Genomic DNA, 25,260 nt, shown 5'->3' on the forward strand with positions numbered 1-25,260 from the left:
TAGTCTCTATTTTAACCTGAAATACTGCATTAATGAAAAATATATTTTTTTTTATATAAAATAGAAAAAAATAAAAGTTGTCCTACTTTCAATGGGAAAATGTATCATAATTATTGCATAAATATTAATTAGAACCATGAAGTTCTCTCAAAATACAAAATAAAATTATTATAAAATTTAAATTTAAGTAAAAAAAAGAAAACAAGTTACATTACAGGTGTCTGGTCACTTTTGACCACGATTTGCACAAAGGGTTAAGTATAGAGCTAGACCAGTGAAAATCCCTATTTCACCATCAGGGCAATAATTACGAATTTCCAATCCAATCAATCAATTCCAATCAATAGGAAGTGTGTCTATATCATCCAAAAGATATGGATGATATAAACAAACTCATCTACATCTTGAATGACTTGAGAGTGACTGCATTTCCAGCAAATGTTCATTTGTGAGTGAACTATTCCTACAACACACCCATCATGCACTGCTTCTGTGTCCTCCAGACTGTAGTAGGTGCTTCACAAAGGTGTCACCCTTCTCCTGACAGCATTCTCAGTGGCCAATGAGACGCGATCATTCCCTGGCACACACTTCAAACCCTCCACCTCCCTCAAATAACCTGCCACCAACACACTCACACATGTTTCTGCTTCACTGCCTTGCTGCTGTAAACCCCAAGGTTAACTTTGCTCAAGACTGGGAAAAGCTGTGGCAGCTGCGCGCAAGCCAGCTCTGGAAAACTGGAATTAAGTGGTTTCTAAGCAGGTTCAGTAGATCAAGACATTGTGGACATTCACACAAGTCAAAGGTAAAGCTCCTTGTTGTCTAATAACTTATTTAACCCACTTAATGCTTTTATTATGTGCATGCAAGGCACTCACTTTTTAATATGTTTACCTAATTGCATCCAGCTATGTATATGTTTGTCCAGTTTCTGTTTTACCTTGGCATGTCATAACAGTTCTAGAAGCAGTAAATCATACACATGCAATGACTTGTAGAATAGCATGTGCTTGTAGCATGTTGCAAAAGTTCTTGTACTGAGTAATATTTTTTATAGTGCTTGTGTAAAGTGAGCTGTGCTATAATAAGCAGTGAGGGTGGCTGGAGTGTGTTTAATGCACACAACAGCTGTCTTTGATGGAAGGGCATCGCTGCTGGGGTTAATTGCTCTGATTTGAGTGTCAGTAGCATCTGCAGGCGTATCCTCTTTCTGGATTCAATAACAACAGCGGGTCAATGGTCAAAGCCTTTCTCGGATTTAGCTAGGAAGATTAAAATGTGTTGATATTAGGTTCTTAATATGAAAAGAGTTGTTTGTTGTGACAAAAAAAAGCTTTAAATTATCTAGATAAAATGCTAAAATTGGTAGTTAATTTCACAAATAATTGTAAAGAAATTATGAATTACAGTAAATGTGATTTCTTTCTTTTTTTGTAGTTGTAGTTGTAGTTTGCAGTGTTATTTTAGTGTTAATGAATTATTTGTGTTTAGCTCTCATTTTTTATTAGTTGCTCTATGTGAGTGCAGTCTTGTTAGAAATGATTATTAGAAATGCATATCTAGTTACCAAAAATAACAAAGATTGTCATTGTTCTCTAAATATCTTACGATTGATCTCATGTTTTAAGAAAGATCCTGTATGTAGTGGAACAAAAAAAATACTTGAAATGTTTTTTTTTTAATACTTAAGTTTATATATATATATATATATATATATATATATGCCTGGAAGTCAGAAATTTCAGAAATATTATAGTGGTTATATGAGTTTTATCTAGTTGTGTTCTGCTCTTAAATTGCATAGAAACTGCTTCTTGTGAGTGCAATCCTGTTAAAATGTATTTTTAAAAGTCCAGTTAAAAATAAATGGTATCTGGTTAAAAGGGGGTGGGGGGTGTATTTATACATATTGTAATAACAAATAATATAGCATGTCATCTCTGATTACATTATAAATCCAATACCAATTTGAAATCAGACATATTTTGAGTCATGTATCCATGTAAACTAAATGACTTTCTAAAAGGAGCCATAATGCATATTCAGAAAAAGCATTATAAAACATAAGTGTCCCTTGTTTCCACCACAGTAGGTGATTATTATTGTCTGTGTGTTCTAACTCTTTGTGTTTTTGTCTCCAGCAGCATGGAGGAGAACAACAGCATGGATGAGCCCATGTCTTTATCGCAGCTTCTGCGTGAGAGTTACCTGGCCGAGGCCCGAGCTCATCACAGACACGGCGAATCCAGCTGCATAGACTCCCCTCGCCGCCTGGTCTACGGGACGCTCAAGGAGAAAGCAGACGACTCCAGTGGGAAAGACGATCCACAGTTCCCAGACCTGTCTGCCTTCCTGAGCCAGGAGGAACTGGACAACAGCGTTGATCTGGCCTGCAAAGCAATCAGCAGCGATCCTCGAGAACGTGAGAAGAGATCCGACACACATCCACCAGTGAGTCACTCTAATCTTCCTTCCAACAAACCCACTCCACAAACAGAGCTCATTTCAGAAAGACACATACTCCAGGCTCCCTTTCAAGATAATGTGATCAGGAGTGCCAGGGAACCTGCGGCGGATTTCAAAAGACCTCAGAGAAACGCTCCATACGGCTTGGAGACCCAATCCAAGAAGGAGTTCCTCAACAAAGCAGCTGATTTCATAGAAGAGCTTTCGTCTCTGTTTAAAGCCACCAGCTCTAAGCGAATTCGGCCTCGTACTTGCAAAACCCACCGGAGCCGATACCACAACAAAACCCAAGCTGATGGCACTTCATACTCCATTAATACAGAAGATCGAGAAAGACCTATTCTGCTCAACCAACAGATTGAGGAGCCGATGGAGAAGGGTGGAGTCACGGAGGAGCCGGCTCTGATTCAGCCGGAGAGCTCGGAGGAACCCGTGTGTGAACCTCCACACTTCATACAGAAGCTCAAAAGCAGGGAGGTTCCTGAGGGCAGTAAAGTGCAGCTGGATTGTATCGTCAGAGGACTGCCTGCTCCAGAAGTTCGGTGAGTTTGAACCGCTTTTATTGATGCACGTGATTAGTGCGTTATTATTTCTGTTGCTCATGCAGAAAGCAGTAAATGAATTAAATAGTCAGAAACTTTAGCAACTCCACACGCACAATTGTTTTATTATTTTTTACTAAAAATGTGCAAGTAAATATCACAAATAAATACACAGCAATTGCAAGTGATGCATTGTTTTAAAACTTTTTTTTAAAGGAATGACAGGGTTTTTTTCTTTATGTATTCCAGTTCCATCTTTAAAAATTTGGGGTGTAAATAACAATGCCTTGACAACACCCATTATGCATTTAATAGCATTGAATGTGCTCTTGCAGTGTTCTTCAAATGTTATATGTATTTTAACCAACTTTACTTGCAGATAATATACTATTAATTAAATAAAACTAAGGTTGCACTGATAGGAAATTTTGTCCAATACCGATAACCGATAATTTGTATTCTTTTTATTTGAAAGCCGATAACCGATATTTTGGCTGATAAATCTATATCCAAATTTTTATAAACTTTTTGAGAGCCTGATTACAAAAAAGTCTCCTCATTAAAAGCCATATACCAAACACTTCAACACAAGCAGCCTAGTTTGAACATTTAAAAAAATAGTTTTACTCTCCCATTACAAAATATTATCATAAAAAGTCTTATAAATAAATAAAATAATGCATAATTAAATAATGCAAACAAGTCATCTAAAGTCAAGTATTTCTGAAGAAAAAAAATGCATTATTTATTGCCTTTAAGATATCGGCCAAACAGAAAAAATTTGCATTTATCGGCTGATACCGATATGGTGGCCGATATATCATGCATCCCTCAGTAAAAGCATTATTAAAAAGAGAGACACTTTCATGACTGTTTCTTAACAGAATTAAGTACACTTAAAAATTGCAAATTATGATTTTTATTTTAAAGTACACTGTAAGTTTTAATAATCGTTTGTTGTACTTTCTTTTTTAAAGTGCACTTGTTTTGATGTGTTGACTGACTAAAGCACATGTAAGGTACTTCATTATAATTGTAACAAATTTTATTTATTGTTTAAAGATAATACATTTTAAGTTTAAATAATTGCCTTTGATATATATTTGAAGTAGAATATGTTTTAATTTAATTGCAATTAACATGCAGTAAAGCGTCCAAAACATTACATTCATTTTGCATTGAAGAAATTATTATTTCCATAACAATAAGTAAAAAAGTGTAGAACTTTTTCACAAGAGATCTGTAACACCGTAGCATCATGGCAGCAGTTTTTGCTAGCAAATGCATGCTAAAAATCTACCTATTCAAGCATTGCATGCGAGCACAAAGACATCTTGTGAAAGCTGATTGTATGACATCTATTCTAAACCCTGCCATTCTAATTTTACTACATCGGAAATATGATGCTATGAGAATGCATCAAATTATCGTCCTACATTTTCAGTAGAGCACAGTTAGCCAAAAAAAAGTAGAAGAGTAAACAAGATATTAAATGGGTACAGAGCTTGCATATCATTGCACAATTAGTGTGGAAATGATTATATTTTTATTGTTGTGTATATTATTATTTATAGTGTAGTGTATGTTTTTTATTAAAGTGTATATTAGTATATATTGTAGCCGTGCTTAGCATAAAGACATCTAATAAAATCTGAAACATATGTGTTAACATGAGATAACTTTTGTTCAAGCTATTAAGACACCTTGTTAAACACCTTAATTTCTTTAACTATAATGGATTATATATTAATTAATAATAACAGAGGAATTTCCTTTATGTTTATCAGTGTGTCATTGGTGAAAGGTTAGTGTAACATTACTCAATGCAAACTTCCCACACTGACAGGTCAAGGAAACCCGTGCTTTTCTGAGCGTGTCTGTCTGACAGGTGACGTTTTTGGACAGCTGTTCTCAGCTGACTAAGACACTGTGATGTCAGAAACATTAGATCATCCCTCCAGTGACCCAAACTTACTTCACTTTTCAACATTTTACTTACAGCACCATTTGAGAACACTAATCTGGCCATATGTGCAGTACATAAATGACATGCCCAAAGCTTTCTGGATGCATTTAACTTAATGTCTTTGAAGTAGATTTTTAAGATTTTTAAGTTCTAAGTAAATGTTGTAAAAAAAAAAACACACATTTTAGTTGTTGCAACTAAAAATGTCAAGTGTTTCTCTGTCAGAGGCAAATCCCTGCTAAATATCTGACAGAACTATTAGCAGTGTTGGTTATGTTGGTGATTGTATGAGAGGCCACTCTATGTTTAGCTTGTGCGTGTCAGTCAGGGATTCTGCCATCCAGTTTTAACAGGGGTTCCTGTGCTGGGGATGAGTCAAGAGGCAAAATAGCCTGAACAGGTGCAGATCTAGCTCTGGATGTCTTTCCCCCACAGCTCAGTCTTTCAAAGTAGAGTCTTACTCATTAGAAATGATCCTCACTGGCTCATGGATCAAACCCAATACATTTCAGCCATGTCTCGCCCATGGAATGAATCACAACTCGTCTCTTCAGAAGCGCTTTAAATTTCAGCGAGGGCGTTTTAGGAAACAGCAGTAAAAGATAAATAACTGTTGTACGGTCTTCTAGGTAAGGTTGTGGTGAAGTTACATTTGTGGATTCAAGAATATGATTTTAGCCCATTGATTTATTACTGAATGAATGCTGTTTTTCATGTGTTGTGATGTGGTTCTTATTTTGCTGATGTGTTTGAGAAGGAGGACTAAATGTGAGATGCATTGAAATGGTTTTGAATACCTTCTTTAACATAAAGTGATACATGCAAAAATAACTTCAGTAGTAAATTGTCAATTAACTGATTTTTGTTCAAAGGTATTCATTTAGTGTCACTAGCACACTTAAAATTTCAAAATGATGAATTTAATACGCATTTAAGTAAATTTACATTGTATTTGTGTTGTAAATGACATGGGCTGATACATTTAGATATTTGTTTTAGTCTGTTAATGTCAGTGTACAACTGAATGTACATTTATTGGATTTTCAACTGAGGTCAAATTAAAACCCGATGCGTTTAGACGTTTGTATGTTTTACATTTACATTCATGCATTTATTGTATTGTGGATGTACTTGTAGATGTGTGTTCCTTTCCAGAATGTAACATTCTGATTGTGTTTTCCAGGTGGTTTTGTGAGGGTAAAGAGTTGGAAAATAGTCCTGATATCCAGATCATCGCTAATGGTGAGCGACACACTTTGATCATAGCAGAAGCGTTTGAAGAAGACACAGGAAGATACTCGTGCTTTGCGTCCAACTTTTATGGCACAGACTCCACCTCAGCAGAAATCTACATTGAGGGTAAGTAAATTACTTTTGGACTATTTAATATGAAATATGCATTGAACTAAATGATTGCAGCTGCAGTCTGAAAATAAGTTTGCATATTTTAATTTTCTATTAGGAGCATCTTCATCAGAATCTGACGAAGAAAAACATTTTCAAGCAGAGTGAGTTTGTATATTTTCCATTATGAAATATGTATCTATAGTACCTTTTGAAACCCTAGAGGTCATGCACATCTTTATTTCCAGACTTCATGAAAGATCTGCTCAGCCCAAACCTGCTGTGGTCTTGACAGAACCCAACACATCTGCTGAAGACATCACACCAACTATAACAACCACCTTCACTGAACCACCAGCACCTTCTGACACAGAAGCAGTGCCACTGACTGAGCTGATTGCTGACCCAACCTCTAAGAAGGAAGATACAGAACTTCTGTGTTCCAATATTGTCAGCTCTGAAATACCTGTACTAGAACCAACCATATCTGTACTAGAACCATCAATGCCAATATCTGAAGTGGAGCCAACTCCACCTATCCCTCCACTGACCATTGCCCCACCATCACCACCATTACCTCCATCCAGCCAAAGTATCTCCGATGTACTGTTAACATCTCAACACAACATTTCTGAGGTATGAAAAACACAACAAATCTGCAGTTTATTTTTTTACTAATGCATGCGTTTTTCTTACATTCCAAATGTTTTGTTTTCAGAATCTAAATGGAAGCAGTAGTTATCTTCAAAACTTCGATGTAAGGCCCATGATGGCAGCTCCTGTTTTTACGAAGGTAGAGCAAACAGAGCTTGAATTCCTAAATCTTGACATTGAGCTCCAATGAAGTATAAATGTAAATGCTTAAAAAAAAAACCCATGTATTTTAAACTTTTGCATGCATGCCTTTTCCGGATCTAGGAAGTCAAAACCTTGGTATGCAGTCAGATTTACAGCATATCCAGAAAAACTGGCAAATCCAGTGCATGCCATGTTTTAAAATATCATAAGCCTTGGTGGTGTCCCTGTTTGACTTGGGCAAGTAAGAAACCACCTTGAACAGCTTGTCACTGGGGCAGTACCCTTAAAGGGAAACCTTTGTACATAAATGGTTCATGTTAGGAACATAAAAGTACATATTACTACCTTAAGGGTACATATTACTATTCTAGGATACTATTATGCACCCATTAGGGGAAGCCATTAGTTATTACCTTCAGAATAATTAAAACATAGTTTTACAAGTTTTTCATTCCATTGTCATTGTACACTATTGTCTCTTTTTCTGTAGGACCTCCAGGATGTCCTGGCTGTAGAGAGCCAGTTGATAGTTCTCGAGTGCAGAGTAAAAGGAATTCCCTCCCCTAAAGTGGACTGGTACCGGGAGGGAACACTTATTGAAGATTCCCCAGACTTCAGAATCCTTCAGAAGAGTATGTATAATTTTAATGCACAGTGCATTTAGATATGTGGTTGGATCCATCTTTGAAAACTGCTGAAAATGTTTCAACATGTAACTTAAAAGAAACGTTTGCAGTGCTTATCTTTTTTTTTCATCCCAGAACCAAGATCCATGGCTGAATCTGGTAGGTGGATTTGATTACCCCTGCTATGCCAAGGTAATTATTTCATGAATCTAACCACCTAACATTGTACCATTTCTCTGTTTGCTGTGGACATCAGAGGAGATATGTACTTTGGTTATTGCGGAAGTTTTTCCAGAGGATTCTGGAACATTTACTTGCATAGCCAGCAATAAATATGGCACAGTTTCCAGTACAGCAGAATTGAGAGTAAAAGGTAATTTTGTTTTATTGTTGAGGAATCTACTATTGGATCAGCTTAAGACTGCTTGAGTTCATAATGAGATAAAAATGTATACATATATCACATTTCAAGTCTAATTCTGAACAATATTTTGTCTGCATCAATAGGACACAATAATAACAGCACCAATCCAAAAACAACAAGCACTTTAACAGTGGAATCCTCCCTCCAAAAGGTTCCAGCAACAGGACTGATGTCAACCACTTTAAAGCCTAAACCAGATGTTCGTCTGGTAAACAACAAGCTTCACTCAAGTATGATTTGCCTTGACCCTTTGAGATATGGATTTAAGAATGTAGAACTTCAGGACTCTGGGATACCTCGCTCAGATTCCCTAAATCCTAGTACCCTTCGCCATGATCTAACCACTAGTCTACCTAGTCTTAACCCTCTCAGCATTGGAAAATACGGCTCAGATACTTTAAGGACTAGTTTAACTCAGCTTAACCCAATCAGCTTAAATTCTTCTTCAATGAACTCAAACTCAAACCATAAGCCTCTCAGCTCTACACATTTTGATTCAGGAGGATCTAGTTTTAAACCTTCCACAGAAGTGACCCAAAGTCCACCAAATGGATCAGACTCTTGCATCACTATGAGCTCTGATTCCTGGTTAGAAACATTACCAAACGGTTCAAAGCCAAACCCCAGTCCTTCTGTTACTAGTTTCCCACCAGTAAACTGCAGTAACCATCAAGAGCGACCGACTGTTAAACCCCTACCAGATCCCCCAACTTCTTGCCTCAAGACAAGACCCGAGGGTGTGTTAGGGAATCACAATGAATCCCGCTCTAGTTCTCGAGTTGGTCTCCGTGTAACCTTTAAACTCCCAGAAGATGAAGATGAGGAAAATAAAGAAATGTCACCTAAAGAACCACCACCAGTGCTGGCTAAACCAAAATTGTAAGTACCAACTTCAGAGTGTTGCAAGAAAACTTGAGAGAAAACTTGAGAGAAGTTTTTGAGAGTAGAAAACATGCTTGTTTTCCCTTCTTTTGTCTTATCTTAGAGACCAAGTGCAGCTTCAGATCATCCACAGCCAGATGCTTTCGGAACAGCAGCAGGAAAACACCTCCCCAAGCCAAGATTTAACACATTTAGACAGGACAAGTTGTGAGCCTCCACCTGTCAAGCCAAATCACCCTTCTGCAAATCCAGTTCTATCCCAACCCCAGCCACCTCCACTTGTAATGAACTCTGCTCAAATTCCACTGCCGATCCCTGCATCTGTCCCTCTACTTCCTACAGCACCTGCTCCCATATTAAAAGCTGTACCTGTATCCGAATTGAGCATGCCTTTAACCAATTCCATGCCCTTGCCCCAACTTACTCCATTAGCCACAACCTTACAGAACCACCATCCAATACCTCAACAAAATCTGGTTCCTACTACATTAGTTACTGTTCCACCAGGTATAGTTCCCTCTAACCTACTAACCCAAACAAATGTGGTGCCCACTCCTCCTCAGTTGAATTTGGGGCCAATCTCACCCAGTGTGGCTCCACTTACCCCTATGCCAAGTGTGATCCCAACAATCCCAATAACTCAACCAGTAGGTGCTCCCAACATCCCCATGCCTTCATATTTGGGACCTTCTGCACATTTTCCTCAACTTATCATGGCTTCAACCACCCAACCAAATCCTAACCATGTGGCCAATGTTCCACCCATTACTCCTTCCACTCATATTTCACAAATAAACATGAATCCAACCTTGCAGATATACTCTGTTCCCTTTAGTGACAAAGGTGTTGCCAGAACACAGGCACTGATGTCACCTAATGAATCAGTAGTGAACAACACTGCACCAGAGTTAAACACCACCACAAATTCTTATCCCGGCATGGCTCCACAAGACACACATTCTCAGGGTGTGTCTTATCCACCCCTGAGTAAAATCACCTCACCACATCTGGTGAGAAATCCACCTGCACCTGCACCCATCCCAAGTCCAATGTCTCATTCTACATTGATTGACATCCAGCCTCCACTTCCCGGGATTATTCCTATCTCCACCCAGAGCTTCACCTACACAAGACCAAAGGAGTTCATCGCAGCCCAGACACTCTCTCCTATCAGGAGTCCTTCCCCAACTGAGTCTCCTGTTCCAATGCTTCATGAATTAGCTGCACAAATATTCCCGAAGTCAACACGGGAGCTCATGTCGCCCATCAACCAGTTATCTCCATCCCCAAGAAAGTTCCCAACGAGAGTTCTGGAGTGTCCAAGCAGCCCACCATATGTGTCCTCACCTTCTCTACTGCCTCATGGGCTGGGGAATTCACTGTTTTCTTTTAGAACTCAGTCACCCCCACAAGCTTCTTCTCCAACTTCTAGCAGCTCCTCCCACAGCCCCATCCAAAATCCAGTGGCCTTTCTTAGTTCAGTCCTTCCTTCTCTTCCTACATCTCCTCTGACCAATGCCATGGGCCTGCCTAAGAGTGCCACACCTGGGTAAGCAAACACAACATTTCATTAAAACAGAGGTTCTCAACCCTGCTCCTGGGGATCCACTCTCCTGCAGAGTTTAGCTCCTAATCAACGACACCTAAAGGTAAAAGTTCTTCAGGGTAGCTTGAAAATGCACATGCAGATGTGCTGAAGCAGGTTGGAAATAAAATGTATAGGACAGTGGTTCCTCGGGAGTAGGGTTGAAGACCTCTGCATTATAATATTGTAATATCGTAATATGGTTTGAAGATCATACTTTCTTTAAAGGGGATAACTTATGTTAATAAAGTGTTTTTGCACAAAAAAAGAAAACTAATAAATATGTGGAAAAACATACATTTTTGTCAAAGCACTATGAAATCACTTACTTATGTTTGTGATGCAGCTGCAGTCAGATCTTGCACCGCTTTATCTTTCAACAAATATTTCTTGTGAACTCTCCATGACACCGTGCCTTGTTCACAAAAAAAAAATGCTCCAATTGATTTTTAGACACAACCCCGGGACACAAATAAAAATAAACCATCTCCTGGGATCCATCCAATATCTGATACAAAGATGTGAACAAGCTGATTAAACCAAATGTGCCAAAGTGAACATTCTTTCACTCCTTTTTTTCCTGTTGACAACTGACTTGAGCATATCAGAAAGTGAATGTGCATCTGTATACTGTATCCAGTGTAGACAACACAGCAGCAGTGATTGTCATTTCACTTTGATTTTGAAGTGAAGTGACAATCACATTAAGCATGAGCGTCTGAACAACAGTGGGCGGGGCCTATGGTGAGAAAATGACTTCGTCAATGTCAATGGAGGTAGTGTTTATGCAAATGACTGGGGCCTAGGTGATGTCACCTCGCCCCTCAGATCCAGCTCGTTTTTGGAGCATGATTAAATAAATGCTTTGTTTATAATGAGGTTTACACGGTCTATGAAACTTGCAGGATGTTTTAATGGTACAAAGACCTCTTATATGCCAAAGGGTCAAGGCAAATTTGCTTTCTCATGCTACAACCCCTTTAAAGGGATTTGTCTGGAATATCCAAATGTGAGTTGAGATCTAGAGATCTCAAGTTTCAGAAAAGATGTTAAGTATGATAAAATCCCATAAGTTCCAGATATTTAAATTTACGTTACATTTAGTCATTTAGCAGACACTTTTTTCCAAATGGACTTATAAATGAGGACAATGGAAGAAATCAAAATCAACAAAAGAGCAATTATATACAAATGCTATTACAAGTCTCAGTTAACTTAACACAGTACACATATCAATTGCTTTTTAAATAATATAATAAATAAAAATAAAACAGTTAGAATAGAAAAAGAATAGAGCAAGTTCGTTCGTTTTTTTTTTTTTTTTTGAAAACAAGCAGTAAATGAATAGAGTTCATGTCTTAAAGGGAGAAAAATATATCTACATTTTTTTAAGAGCTGTTTTACAGCAGAATTGGACTTTAAAAAAATGTTACTTCATGTTCAGGCCTCAAGGTGCACTAAAGAAGAATCAAAGAGGTTCCAGACTCATGTCTGATGATGACATCCGCGAGAGCAAGGAAACACTGTTACAAGATATTGAGAAGATATTGCGATTTAAAGATGAACAGCTCCATTTTGGACAGCAGGTATGTGGTGTCATAAATATTACAAACATGGGTTTTGTTGTGTATAGAAAAAAATAATAGGCCTAAGCCATGCTTTTGCAGGATTGAGAGAGACAATTCAGTTATATAAAATTGCTTATTTTCTGTTATTCACAGAATACAGTTTTTGTTGTTTCTGATGATCTTACTTTGAGTTACAGATTTCTTTATGTGAGACACTATTACAGAGGGTTTAATCTTGGTTGGTAGTAGTTACGTTTGTGTGGGCTTACACAAAACACAGACTGATGGAGAAGGAATAGGGAAGAAAAATATCCCCCTAAATAACATGTTCTGGGTACCACAGCTTGATCAGTCTGTCCTCTAAAATATATCGCTGGTACCCTTTAAGACAAAATAGCTAGGCCTTCGTCATGATATTACCAAAAACTTAGTTTTTATCTCTTGTGCTTAATAGGTTTTCAAGCTTCTTTTTGATGTTAAAGTTGAAGGCTGAATCTAACTCTTGGTTGGCTTGCACCAAATACAAATCTATATCACCTGCTGACATACATTTTCTCATTTTATAAACAAAAATTATGCCATGCAGGAAAAACAGATAGATATGCATACATATAATTCTATAATTATCTATATATATATATATATATATATATATATATATATATATATATATATATGTGTGTGTGTGTGTGTGTGTAATTCCTGCATGGCACCATTTTTTCATATTTCATATACTACACAACATTTGATAATAAGTGCATGCTTGCAATATTACTTACCTTTTATTATGCATTTGCATTTTCATAGCACTGCAAATCTTTAAACTTTTTACAGGTGTTCTGTAAAAGTCTCTCAAATAATTTGGATTGTACTTAAATTAAAAAGCTTTGTTTACAGTCGACATGAAATCAACAATAACTGTTGGTTATGAGAAAGTCACATGATGAACCAAACCCCATCAAACAGCTTTTCTACAACCTGAGGAGGGCAATATTTTTACATAGAAGGTGCACAGTGTCATTCACACAAACACTAACCCCCATCATGGTGACACACGATACTGAAATAATGCAATAAACATTCATTTAACAGCATTAGATGTGAGATTAAATGTTCACAACTGATTAGAAAAAAAAAATCCTAAGAAACATGTTATTCATGTTCAGGTTTTTCATGTTGAGATTAACTGTCAGCATTACTGATTTAAGGGCCTCAGTACATTTAATACTTCAAAATTTCAATGCATTGCTGGCTGTCATTTATAAATAAATGTCTGTAAATCTCCATGCATCTTATAGTGGCTTTGCATCGACGACAACATTCGCATTAAATAAATCATTTTCTATATTTTCACATTCTAACACATTCCATGTGTCACATGTGCATCTACATGATGCACAATATTAACACTTTTACACGCTGGAGTGTAATAACATGATAAAAACACAAGTTATCACACATTTGTCTTGATGTGTGACTAGTGTTTGTGTTTACATCATCATCGTCATTCATCCTGTCCTCCATAGAAGCAGAGTTATGGGGGGGAAGTGAGCCGACTGCTCGGACCAAACATTCCCACCGCAACTGTCTTTAACTATAACAAGGTACAAAGACTTTTCCCCATTGCAAGCGGTGCTTTGTTCTGTAGTGCATTAGTTTTCATAATATAATAATTGATTTAGATTAAAACAAGAAACAAGATTATCCTGAGCTAATATAAAGCTGTGGCTTTTTTCCACTAATGAAAATGCATGGATTATAACCCTCTTTAGAGGAAGATGCAGTAAATTTCATGAACACTTTACAATAAGGTTACATTTTTTTACAATAGTTAACTATATCAGTTAACATTAACCATGTAAAATACTTTGATTATTTTTGTTAAATGAATGTGTCTTAATATTAAGATTTTAGTGTTATTAAGTAACATTTAATTTAATATATATAATAAATTAGATTAATATATAGATATATTAGATTAATTATAACAAATATCTTCCTTATTGTTAGTTATTGCATTAACTATGTTAATACATATTGTAAAGTGTTACCATTATTTTATCAAATTAATTGTATGATTTTTTAAAGGCTATAATATGCTAATTTTATTATTAAATCCTAAAGTCAGAATCTTTTAATAAATATTATATATATCGCTGCGTCCTTGTAAATTGTAATTAATACGCTAAGTAAAATTCTATCACAAAACATTATGCATGAGCAACCTGAGTTTAATTCAATGATATACTAACGACGTGAGATTATTAATGTCAGTGTTCAATGGATATAACACAAACAATAATGACATGAGCACTACATTAGACCATCTGCGGTTTGGGTTTTTGTGTTTTCATTGCAATCACAATTCAGTTCAGTGTCTATGTGAATGAAATCTGAATGCACGCAGTATCTGTGAGTAAACATGAGCGCTGGGCTCGAGAGACTTGACAGAGACAGGAATGAACAGGGCTCTTCTGTACTATAAATAGAGATGACTGCATTCAAACATGTTGGGGGACATCCAGAACTAAAGGCGAGCTGTTACCAGAAAGGCCTCTTGAGATATAATAGGTATTTTTAAAATTGGATGGTGTGTTAAAGGGTTCATATCATAGCTATTTAGTAACCTAGTTTTTATTTTTATATGTGTGTTTGTTAATTTTTGCACCAAAAACTTTCATAATTTAGTTGTATATGACCATTTTTATCCTTTGTTTAATAACCCCCAGAACATATGGAATATATGTTTACACCGCATAATAAAAACATTTGTGCTTTTATCTCACAATTATGACTTTTTTTTCTCAGAATTACAAACATGTATCTCACAATTTTCAGAAATTTAGAAGTCTGAGTATACATCTAGCAATATCTAGCTTTATTTGATTTTGCCACAAGTTAAAAGAACTACTAAATGTGATTTTTTTGTCACAATTCTGAGTTAAAATCTCACAATTCTGACTTTTCTCATAGTTCTGAGTTTAAATCTCACAATTCTGACTTTTCTCAAAGTTCTGAGTTAAAATCTCACAATTCCGACTTTTCTCAAAGTTCTGAGTTTAAATCTCATAATTCTGACTTATCTCAAAGTTCTGAGTTTAAATCTCACAATTCTGATTTATCTCATAGTTCTGAGTTTAAATCTCATAATTCTAATTTATCTCATATTTCTGAGTTTAAATCTCACAATTCTGACTTTTCTCATAGTTCTGAGTGTAAATCACACAATTCTAATTTTCTCAAAGTTCTGAGTTTAAATCTCATAGTTCTAACTTATCTCATAATTCTGAGTTTAAATCTCATAATTCTGATTTATCTCATAGTTCTGAGTACAGATATCGTAATTCTGATTTATTAGTTTAAACATCAAAATTCTGGCTTTTTCCCTCTGAATACATTTTCCACATTTCACAATTCTTTTTCTGAATTCTGAGTTTTCCTAAGAATTCAGCTTTTCTTGTTTTTGCTAAATATATATTTATATATAAAAAAAACCTCTAAATTAGACTTTTATCTCACAATTTTGAGTTTAAATCTCGCAATTCTGTTTGTCCCATGAGAATTCTGAACTTAAATCTCGCAATTCTGAATTTTTTATTAGAATTCTAATAAGAAAGTCAATTGCGAGATTTAAACTAAAAATTATAATAAAAAAGTCAGAATTGCAAGATTTAAATGCAAATTTCGAATAGAATATGTCAGAATTGCAAGATTTAAACTCAAACTTTAAATCTTGCAATTCTGGATATTTCTTGGAATTATGTTTAAATCTCACAATTATGACTTTTTCCGCTGAATTCTTTGTTTAAATCTTACATTTTTTACTTTATTCTGAGAATTCAGAATTTAAATTTCACAGTTCTTTTTCTGAATTCTGAGTTTATATAACCATTATGCTTTTATTTGTTTTTGCCACAGGGTAAAAAAAAGTTACAATTTCACAATTCTGTTTTTCCTGTCAGAATTTGGACTTTTTTTATTAGAATTGCAAAACATTTTGTTGTGAGATAAAAAGCTGCTATTACCGTCATATAGGTTATATGTTTTTGTGTTAAATTATCTCCACAAAGCCCACCTCTTATTGTAATTGGTTTACAAGTTCACACTGTTTGTTGAAAATAACCTGACCACTGATTAGCCTTTAATTTATCAGATATCTCTTTGTTTGTTTGTTTATTTTTATTTTTAGACATTACTATGATCAGTTTGGTTGTTTAATTTAATTTTAAGTTTTGGACATTTTAACATTTAGGTAGCAACTGTGGGCAATGTTTCCTCTGAACCTGAAAAAAGTAGTTAATAAATGGGACACATTCATGAACGATTTTAGGTGATAAGTTCATTCGTAATGATGTGTTTTGTAGGAATACAAGGTGTCGAGCTTTGAGCAGAGGCTATTGAGCGAGATCGAGTTTCGTTTGGAAAGGACTCCAGTTGAAGAGTCGGACGATGAAGTTCACCATGATGAAATTCCCACGGGAAAATGCATCGCACCCATCTTCGACAAGAAACTGAAGCACTTCAGAGCTGTGGAAGGGATTCCAGTCACATTTACCTGTAAAGTTGTGGGAATTCCAGTTCCTAAAGTGAGTTTTTGACACCCTGTGATGTTCCTGTAATGCATGCTCAGAAAATAACACTTTGAATGTGTTCTTTTTAAGTTTGAGGACGGTGAGATTTAAAAAAATGTTTTTGAAGGAAGTCTCTTCTGTTGACCAAGGCTGCATTTATTTGATCAAAAAAATTAAAAAATGTGATATATTTTTACAATTTAAATTAACTGTTTTAAATTGTAAAAAGCAATTCATTTCTGTGATCAAATCTGAATTTTCAGCACCATTACTCCAGTTTTCAGAGTCACATGAACTTCAGAAATCATTCTAATATTTGCTGCTCAAGAAGCATTTCTGATAATTATCAATGTATATTTTTATGCAAACTGTGATATGATTTGTTCTTCAGGATTCTTTGATGAATAGAAAGTTCAAAAGAACATTTAATTGAAACAGAACTTTTTTTTTACATTAAATGTAATACATAATTGAATACGTCCTCCTCCTTAACGGATAAAAGTACTCATTTCTTTTATATAGCTAAAACATAAAAATCAACAATTAATCATTACATTTTTCTAAATCATTTGTTTTCTAGATAGTTTAAACTCATTTCAATCTTTAAGCATAACAGATACATAAATATTTTGTCCAAACCACTTGTCGAGGGACTTTTATTTTGTACTTTTCCTACAGGTTTACTGGTTTAAAGATGGAAAGCAGATTTTGAAGAAAAATGAGCACTATAAGAAGATCAGAGAAGGTGATGGGACGTGCTCATTACACATAGAAGCCGTCACAAGTGACGATGATGGCAATTATACAGTCATGGCAGCGAATCCACAGGTAACTACAGCAAACATTCTGGAGAAAATCATCATGAATGACTCCGATGTACAGCAGAAATGAAGGTCGAGTCTGTTTTCATGTTCACAGGGCAGAATAAGTTGCTCTGGGCATTTGATTGTCCAAACAGGTCCCGTGCGAAACCGTCCCGTGGTTCACTCGCAGAGGTGAGTCGGATCAATGCTCCGTTTCAATACAGTGGCTGTCGGAGAGATAAGTTTAATAGACTTGTATGTGTAACACATAGTTGCAAACTTCTCATCTTTAGGTGACAACTCACTTTTTTTTTTCTTTTTTTTTTGGATCAAAATAGGTCACCTTTGAAATTTGCTTAGATCCAGTGAGAAAGTTTTGCATAGTATTTTCTTTACTCTTTTTTTTTTAAATGATGTTTAAAAAGGGTAATATTTGATGTATTTGAGGTCTGAGATGTGTAGGCAAACATTTAGCATTTTAGGTCAAAATTGCCGTCTAATCAACCAATATTGTCTTAAATAGCTTGCATAGCACTTCATCATTCATTACATGGGATTTTAACCAGATATATTCAATCTTGATGTAAATGTTGCAAGATGTTAATATTTTTTAGTGAAATATTACAAATTTGTACATATAAGGATATATGCATGTATGTATGTAAGTGTTGTCATGTGATTAATCGTGATTAATCGCATGTGTTCTGTGTATATTTGTTATGCATATATATATATATATATATATATATATATATATATATATATACACACACATACAGTATATATTTACATGTATGTCTATATTTATTTATGTTCAAATCATTTATATTATATATTAACATGTTTAATATATACATATAATGTTTTAATATAAACATAACATATTTTTCTGAAATATATACATGCTTGTGTGTTTATTTATATAAACATAATAAATAAACACAGTACACACATATATTATGCAACAAAAACTTTTATTTTGACTGCGATTAATCGCGATTAATCGTTTGACAGTACTAATATATAAACCTAAAAGTAACTACAAATGAGCATGTAAAGCAAATAACTTTAAAAGAGCTTCTGCGTGGAGCATGCAATGTTCTCATCTTTTTTCCCCTTACCTGTTTGCATCTCTGGTAATAGTTCTGTGATCACTCATCGTTTATTTTCCCAGAGTCCGAGCGCGTGTACAGGAAGTGGAGGGCGAGCCGACTGAAGAGCGCTTCTTTCGTCCGCACTTCCTGCAGGCTCCAGGAGACATGTCGGCTCACGAGGGACAGCTCTGTAGGTTAGACTGCAAGGTACTGGGGATATTCCAGCAAGATGATCCCAATACAGTTCTGAGCGCTTGAAAATGTCTCAACATCATTGCATTAGGAGTCCCAGCAGATTTTCCTTACAATTTTCTTACAAGTCCTTATTGCACATGCATTTCTAGGAGTTGCCTTTTCAGATGCAAACTTAATGGTATGACAGTATTAAAATGAATCACGCAATGGACTTTACTAACATTTGTGCACGTCAAATCAGAAGCAGAATCAGAATCAGAATCAGAATCACCTTCATGTTGTTCCAAACCTGTACGAGTTTCTTTCTTCTGTTGAACACAAAAGAAGATATTCAGAAAAATGTTGGGATCTGAACAGTTGATGAGCACCGTTGACTTCCATAGCATTTTATTTTCCCATCGGTGCTTTTATAGAATTGCGCTCTAACACTAATTTGCCCCGTTTAAAAAATCTGGCCCTAAATTTATGTACAAAATAAGTACACTCTTCCATACTTTTAAAACGGGTTCTTACTTAAAGAAAATACTTTAAACTAATATACTTAGGTCCAAACTGAATGCAATATTTTGGACTTTATTGCATGTTAATTGCGATTAAATAAAAATGTGTTCTAGTTTAAATTTGTGTTAAATGAAATTATTGTAACTTTTAAAAAGAAGGTAAAAAACAACACTTAAGTTAATATTTAAGTACATCTTTCCCATAATTACTTTAGCGTACTGCTGAATACTGTATACTGAGAGGGATTTAAGATAAACTAAAAATATACTTTAATGTCATTTCTATTGAAACTTCTTTGTAATTTAATTAAAACAATGATTGATTTACAAGCATTATTTTAGTATCATTAAGGCACTATTATAGTTTTTTTATCAATATTTTAAATTTATAAATAAATAATAGTTTTTAGTTCATTTTAATTAACAAATATTTATTGATTTTGTTGTTTTTCCCCCCATATATAATTTGTATTAAATTTTATTTCAATTATAGATCCTTGATTTTAGTACATCGAGATGAACTACAGTAAATTAAAATTATGTAAAGAGAGATGTTGCTTTGGCAACTATATTTATACCATAAATATTTTATACCAGTTTACATCCATTTAATTTTAAGCAACAATTTATTTATTTATTTATTTAATGGTTTTCATTTTAGTTTCAGTTTTAGTTTAGTATAATAACACAGATTTACAATATACTAATACTAATTTGATATATTTACAAAGTGCACTTTTTAAATGTACTTTGAGAAATCTAGCAATGGGAGTCAGTTTAAGTGGCTTTATATTCCGTTGTATCATTAAAAATAATGTAAACCGTTTCTGTCTAATTCCAAAACGCTTGAGAAGTCACTGAAGTGTCCAAGTACTGTCAGTCATCCAGTGCAATGATAAATAGCATGGTTTGCCTTGGTTTTAAACCCGTCTTCAATGCTCTGAACCCTCCTCTGGTGTTTAGGTGAGTGGGTTGCCTCATCCTGAGATCATGTGGCTCCTCAACGGGAAGCCCATGTATCCAGACCTCAGTCACCGAATGCTCGTGAGAGAAAACGGGATCCATTCCCTGGTTATTGACCCTCTGACTCAAGCCGATGACGGGACGTACACCTGCATCGCCTCAAATAAAGCAGGACAGAGTTCATTCTGTCTCGAGCTCAGAGTAGTGGGTAAGAGCTGGATCGCTTCTGAACGTCTTTCTAACGTTAAAATACTAGAAAGCCCATTTATGCCACATAAGGAAAAAAATTTGTATTTGTAAGTCATTATGACTTGGAATGACATTATGAGATGGAAATTCATAATTGTGACAAACAAATTGAAATCATGGCATACTAAGTCATTATGAGATGAAAAGTCAGAATTGTGAAAATAAATATTCTTTATGACTTAGCATATCATAATTTATCTTATTATGACTTTATCTCATGAGTAACTCAATAATTTTATAACTTCATACTAGCACATTTTTGACTCGTCCATCAATTTTAACCTTTTATGTCATAATTATGTCATAGTTTCAATGCATGATAGATTTGGTTTTTCTCACAATTATGACTATTATATTTATTATTTAAATTTTATGCCATAATTGAATGTATTAGTCATAATTATGACGTTTCACAATTCTAACTTTTTCTCTTACTATAATGACTTTTCAAGTCGTAATTTTAATTTCATACTTATACCTTTTTAACATCTTGTCAGATAAAGCATTATAATTATAAGAAAAATTATAATTAAAACGTGTTGACAATCTAAAAAATTATCACTCTATGCCATAATTTTGACTTCTTGTCTCAGATTTCGTTTTTTATTTTATTTTTTTTATGTCATTTCGACTTGTTGATTTATTGAAGCACAATTAAGAGTTATAAAGTCAGTATTGTGAGATATAAACTTGCAATTGTAATAAAAAAAATTTCTCTCAGAATTGGACGTTATATATTGCAATTCTGACGTAATAACATGCAACAGCTTAATAACACACAAATACTTGACCCGCTTTCCCCTGTTAAATGAACACACGCAGGAAAAGAGCTGAAGCAGGCGCCACATTTTGTGGAAAAGCTGCAGAACACGGGCATCGCCGAGGGCTCCCCGGTGCGTCTGGAGTGCAGAGTTGTGGGGATGCCTCAGCCGGTCATCTACTGGAAGAAAGACAATGACACAATCCCTCACTCAAAGGCCAGAGTCAGGTGAGTGTGTTCACATCTGCTGGACCAGAGCACGCTTTCCCACAAACGATCAACTCTGTGCTTTTCACTTGCAGCATGAGAACACAAATGCACAGTAAATGAATTGCACTTTCTGTGTCTTTGTTATCCCAGCATGCATCAGGACACGACAGGTTATGTTTGTCTACTGATTCAACCGACTAGAAAGGAAGATGCTGGCTGGTACACCGTCTCTGCAAAAAATGAAGCAGGAATCATATCCTGCACAGCAAGACTAGACATATATGGTGAGTCAGTTACATTTCTTAATATCTCAGCACTGTATATTAGTGAAGTTAAGAAATAGTTCAGATGTAAAGCATTTTAGCTACAATTTTAGCTTTTTTTCTGCATTGATTACAAAGGCAGAGTACAGTACTTTTGTTATCTGGTCAGGAATAAATGATAATCTAAATTAAACTACTACATCAATACTCGTCATTAAATGTTTTTTTTTTTAAAGTTCTGATAATTACAAAGGAATTTAAACTACTTTATTATAGCATTTTTAAATGTTTTAGAGTTAAAAAAATATTTTTGGAAATGGCTGTAATAATATTAGAATTAAACTACTATATTGTACTACATCTAAAATATTTAAAATGTAATGTTTCTTACTATTTTTATATTTCTGGTTATGATAAACCGAATAAAACTACTATGTTAACTTTTAAACTCATTTTTGTAATTATTTAAAGAAATTTCTCTGATAATTAAACTAAATTAAACTAATTAGTTATTCTTTATCTACTTCTTTTTTAAAGAATTATTTTAAGAAATTTTTATATTTTTAACATTCAATTTTATATATATTATTTCTATATTACACTCTATCCAAAACTATTTTAAAATGCAATTATTCTAATTGTTTTAAGGTTTTTGTCTAATATTAATTAATCTTATTATTAATGTAATTATCTAATTAAATTAATCTAATCATTTGTATCTTGATTAGCTCTTTTGTAATACTGTACTAATGAAGTGAACTGCAAAAAGCTGATTAATAAAGATTAAAAAAATAATAATAATTGTAAGCAGTTAAAGCACCTAAAATATAAATGTATATAGTATTGTACAACTGTATTACATTTAACCCAGAAAGATGCTTAAAAGTGCAGTTGTGTCAACTATGTGACTGCAAATAAATACATAGCATGCAACCCAAATGCAAAAGATGTTCTTAATTGAACTGTTATGTCCAAACATGTGGTTTTCTGCAGCTCAGTGGTATCAGCACATTAATGCACCGATGAAGAAGACGCAGCTCAGCGGGAGTCGATACGCTGCTCTCACCGGACAGGGTCTGGATATAAAGTCAGCGTTTTCTATGAGCGACAACAGCCCCGTCATATTCTCTGCCTCCCAACCAGAGCGAAGGCTAGAAAGTGAGGAGCTGTAGATGCTCGCAGGTTAAAGATGGTGCACCGATGATTTAAAGACACCACGTTGTGTTGAGCAGTCGGAGTAACAATCTAAAAGCAAACAAGTATCTGATGTTTCTGCACTCATTTGTAGTTGTATGTGTTTTGACACGGGCCTATAATTTAAAGGAAGAGTTCTGCCACATGAAAATGGGCTAAAAATCTGCTCATCCTTGGGTCGTACAAGATCAGGATGAGTTTGTTTCTTCATCAGATTTGGAGAAATGTGTCATTGCATCAGTGTCTCATCAATGGATGCTCTGCAGTGAATGGGTGCCGTCAGAATGAGAGTCCAAACAGCTGATAAAAACATCACAATAATCCACAGCACTCCAGTCCATCAGTTAACATCTGGATATGACAAAAACTTAATCTTTGTATGAATCAAAACCCATCATTAAGGCATTTTTTAATTTCAAACCGGCTAAAATATGAGTCCATAATCCATAATAATGCTTCCTTCAGTGAAAAAGTGGTCTGGTCTGAACTAGGAGAGAAATCTGAACATGAATAATCCTTAAAAACCATACATCAATGTAAAGCTTATTTATTCAGTTTTCAGATGATGCATAAATCTCAGTTTCAAAAAAATTTACCTTATGTGCTCCAGTGTCACATGTGTGTGTGATTTTAAATCGAGAGACAACATGAGATGGGCTTTTTCACTGAAGGAAACATTATTATGCATTATGGACTCATATTATGGCCAGACGTGAAGTTAAAAACATCTTAATACTGGGTTTGTTTCATCTTTTGTCTTCTCCAGATGTTAACTGATGGACTGGAGTGCTGTGGATTATTATTGTGATGTTTTTATCAAAGAAAATCCATTGATGAGACACTGATGGAATGCTACATTTCTCCAAACCTGATGAAGAAACAAACTCATCCTGATCTTGGATGACCTGAGGATGAGCACATTCTTTGCAAATTGTACGTTTTTGGTTGAACTGTATTTAGACTGTATTCAGGTTGTTTTTCCTCACTGCATATAACTTTATTTGCACATGATCCTTTCCTTTAATTATGATGAAATGTGTGCCATTTGAGGCATCATGCAATTTTGTTCTGGTCAGTTTGTTGTAATTTTTTGGCTGTTGTGCCCTTAGCATTTTCATCTGGTCTTTTTATTAGACTGTGTGTCTGTTGCATTACCAGCTGTGAATGTGAGCTTCAGTTGGTTTTATTCAACAAATCTGTTGAACACATGAACATCTGCTATTGTTTCATGTTTCAGTATAAAAAAGAAAGCATGAAAGATTTAGAAAGCGAGATTTAGATCAGTGAGATTTAAAGATTTCTATACTTTGCTAATATCACACTGATCCTAAATGAAGCCGTTGCACTGGTGAAACCCATCAAATCTATTGCTGATCTATTTAATAAAGAATGATCCAAGAATGGGTAGAATCTAAATTCTCTGACGCTGCATGTGGAAGAAAAAAAATCATTTTTTGTCTTTTTATATAATGAATACTGCTGCTTCGGGAAATTCTCTGTAGAGTAATATGACAATCTTATATTAATAAGATTATATATTAAATATTATATAGGATATTATAAGTTGTTGTGGAAGTTTACAAAGCCAGTGTATTGTTATACAGTCATTAGAATAAATATATGCATATACATACCTTGTGAAAATGTACAATAGTTGTTTTTCTTGGAAATAAAGTTATATTTATTCAAACAAGGACTTTCTACTTTCTTCTATGTGTTTCATTGTAAACAAACAGCATATTATTGTTGTTTTTGTTATCATTGTTGTTATAAGTGCTGATTAAATAATTTAAAATGATAGAAATAGTATTTGAATACATATATTATAAAGTGTATAATTTTTGGGATGTCATATTAAGAGTCTCCCTTCATCATCTTAAGTTGGTTGACTTTATTAAAATAAGAAGTCTTATTTTTTTTTAAAGGATAGAAAGCACATTAAATATAAATGAGTTACTAAGAGCTATTAGCGTATTTAAAAATTAGAATAGTAATTTATTATTATTATTATTATATTACTCAATAACAGCCTGAACTATGAATAAAAAATAATAATAATTATCACACAAAACACACCCACCCACACACACACACACATCAATATATATATATATATATATATATATATATATATATATATATATATATATGTATATATGTATATATATATATATATATATATATATATATATATATATATATATATATATATATATATATGTATATATGTATATATATATACAGATTTTTTTAT

The 25,260-nt window shown here is 34.4% G+C and overlaps 1 protein-coding gene across 3 annotated transcripts; it reads left to right on the plus strand.

Moving 5' to 3' along the window:
• The first annotated feature begins 627 nt into the window (after positions 1 to 627).
• On the plus strand, positions 628 to 24,691 carry mypn (myopalladin). Of its 3 annotated transcripts, none has more exons than XM_052571768.1 (21): positions 628 to 808; positions 2,145 to 3,011; positions 6,161 to 6,336; positions 6,440 to 6,485; positions 6,570 to 6,957; positions 7,040 to 7,114; positions 7,610 to 7,751; positions 7,881 to 7,904; positions 8,002 to 8,118; positions 8,253 to 9,048; positions 9,155 to 10,600; positions 12,081 to 12,222; positions 13,731 to 13,808; positions 16,569 to 16,790; positions 17,454 to 17,603; positions 17,694 to 17,770; positions 18,753 to 18,879; positions 20,331 to 20,538; positions 21,402 to 21,567; positions 21,700 to 21,833; positions 22,806 to 24,691. In XM_052571768.1, the coding sequence occupies exons 2-21, from the start codon at positions 2,149 to 2,151 to the stop codon at positions 22,982 to 22,984; spliced, it is 5,556 nt and encodes a 1,851-aa protein (XP_052427728.1). In that variant the 5' UTR covers positions 628 to 808; positions 2,145 to 2,148; the 3' UTR covers positions 22,985 to 24,691. The 3 variants fall into 3 exon arrangements, with proteins under 3 accessions (XP_052427728.1, XP_052427729.1, XP_052427730.1); XM_052571769.1 differs by having other exon boundaries at positions 2,148 to 3,011; positions 22,806 to 24,664; XM_052571770.1 differs by lacking the exon at positions 13,731 to 13,808 and having other exon boundaries at positions 629 to 808; positions 22,806 to 24,664.
• The last annotated feature ends 569 nt before the right edge of the window (positions 24,692 to 25,260 follow it).

This window comes from Carassius gibelio, chromosome B13 (genome assembly GCF_023724105.1).
Source record: "Carassius gibelio isolate Cgi1373 ecotype wild population from Czech Republic chromosome B13, carGib1.2-hapl.c, whole genome shotgun sequence".
NCBI lineage: Eukaryota > Metazoa > Chordata > Actinopteri > Cypriniformes > Cyprinidae > Carassius > Carassius gibelio.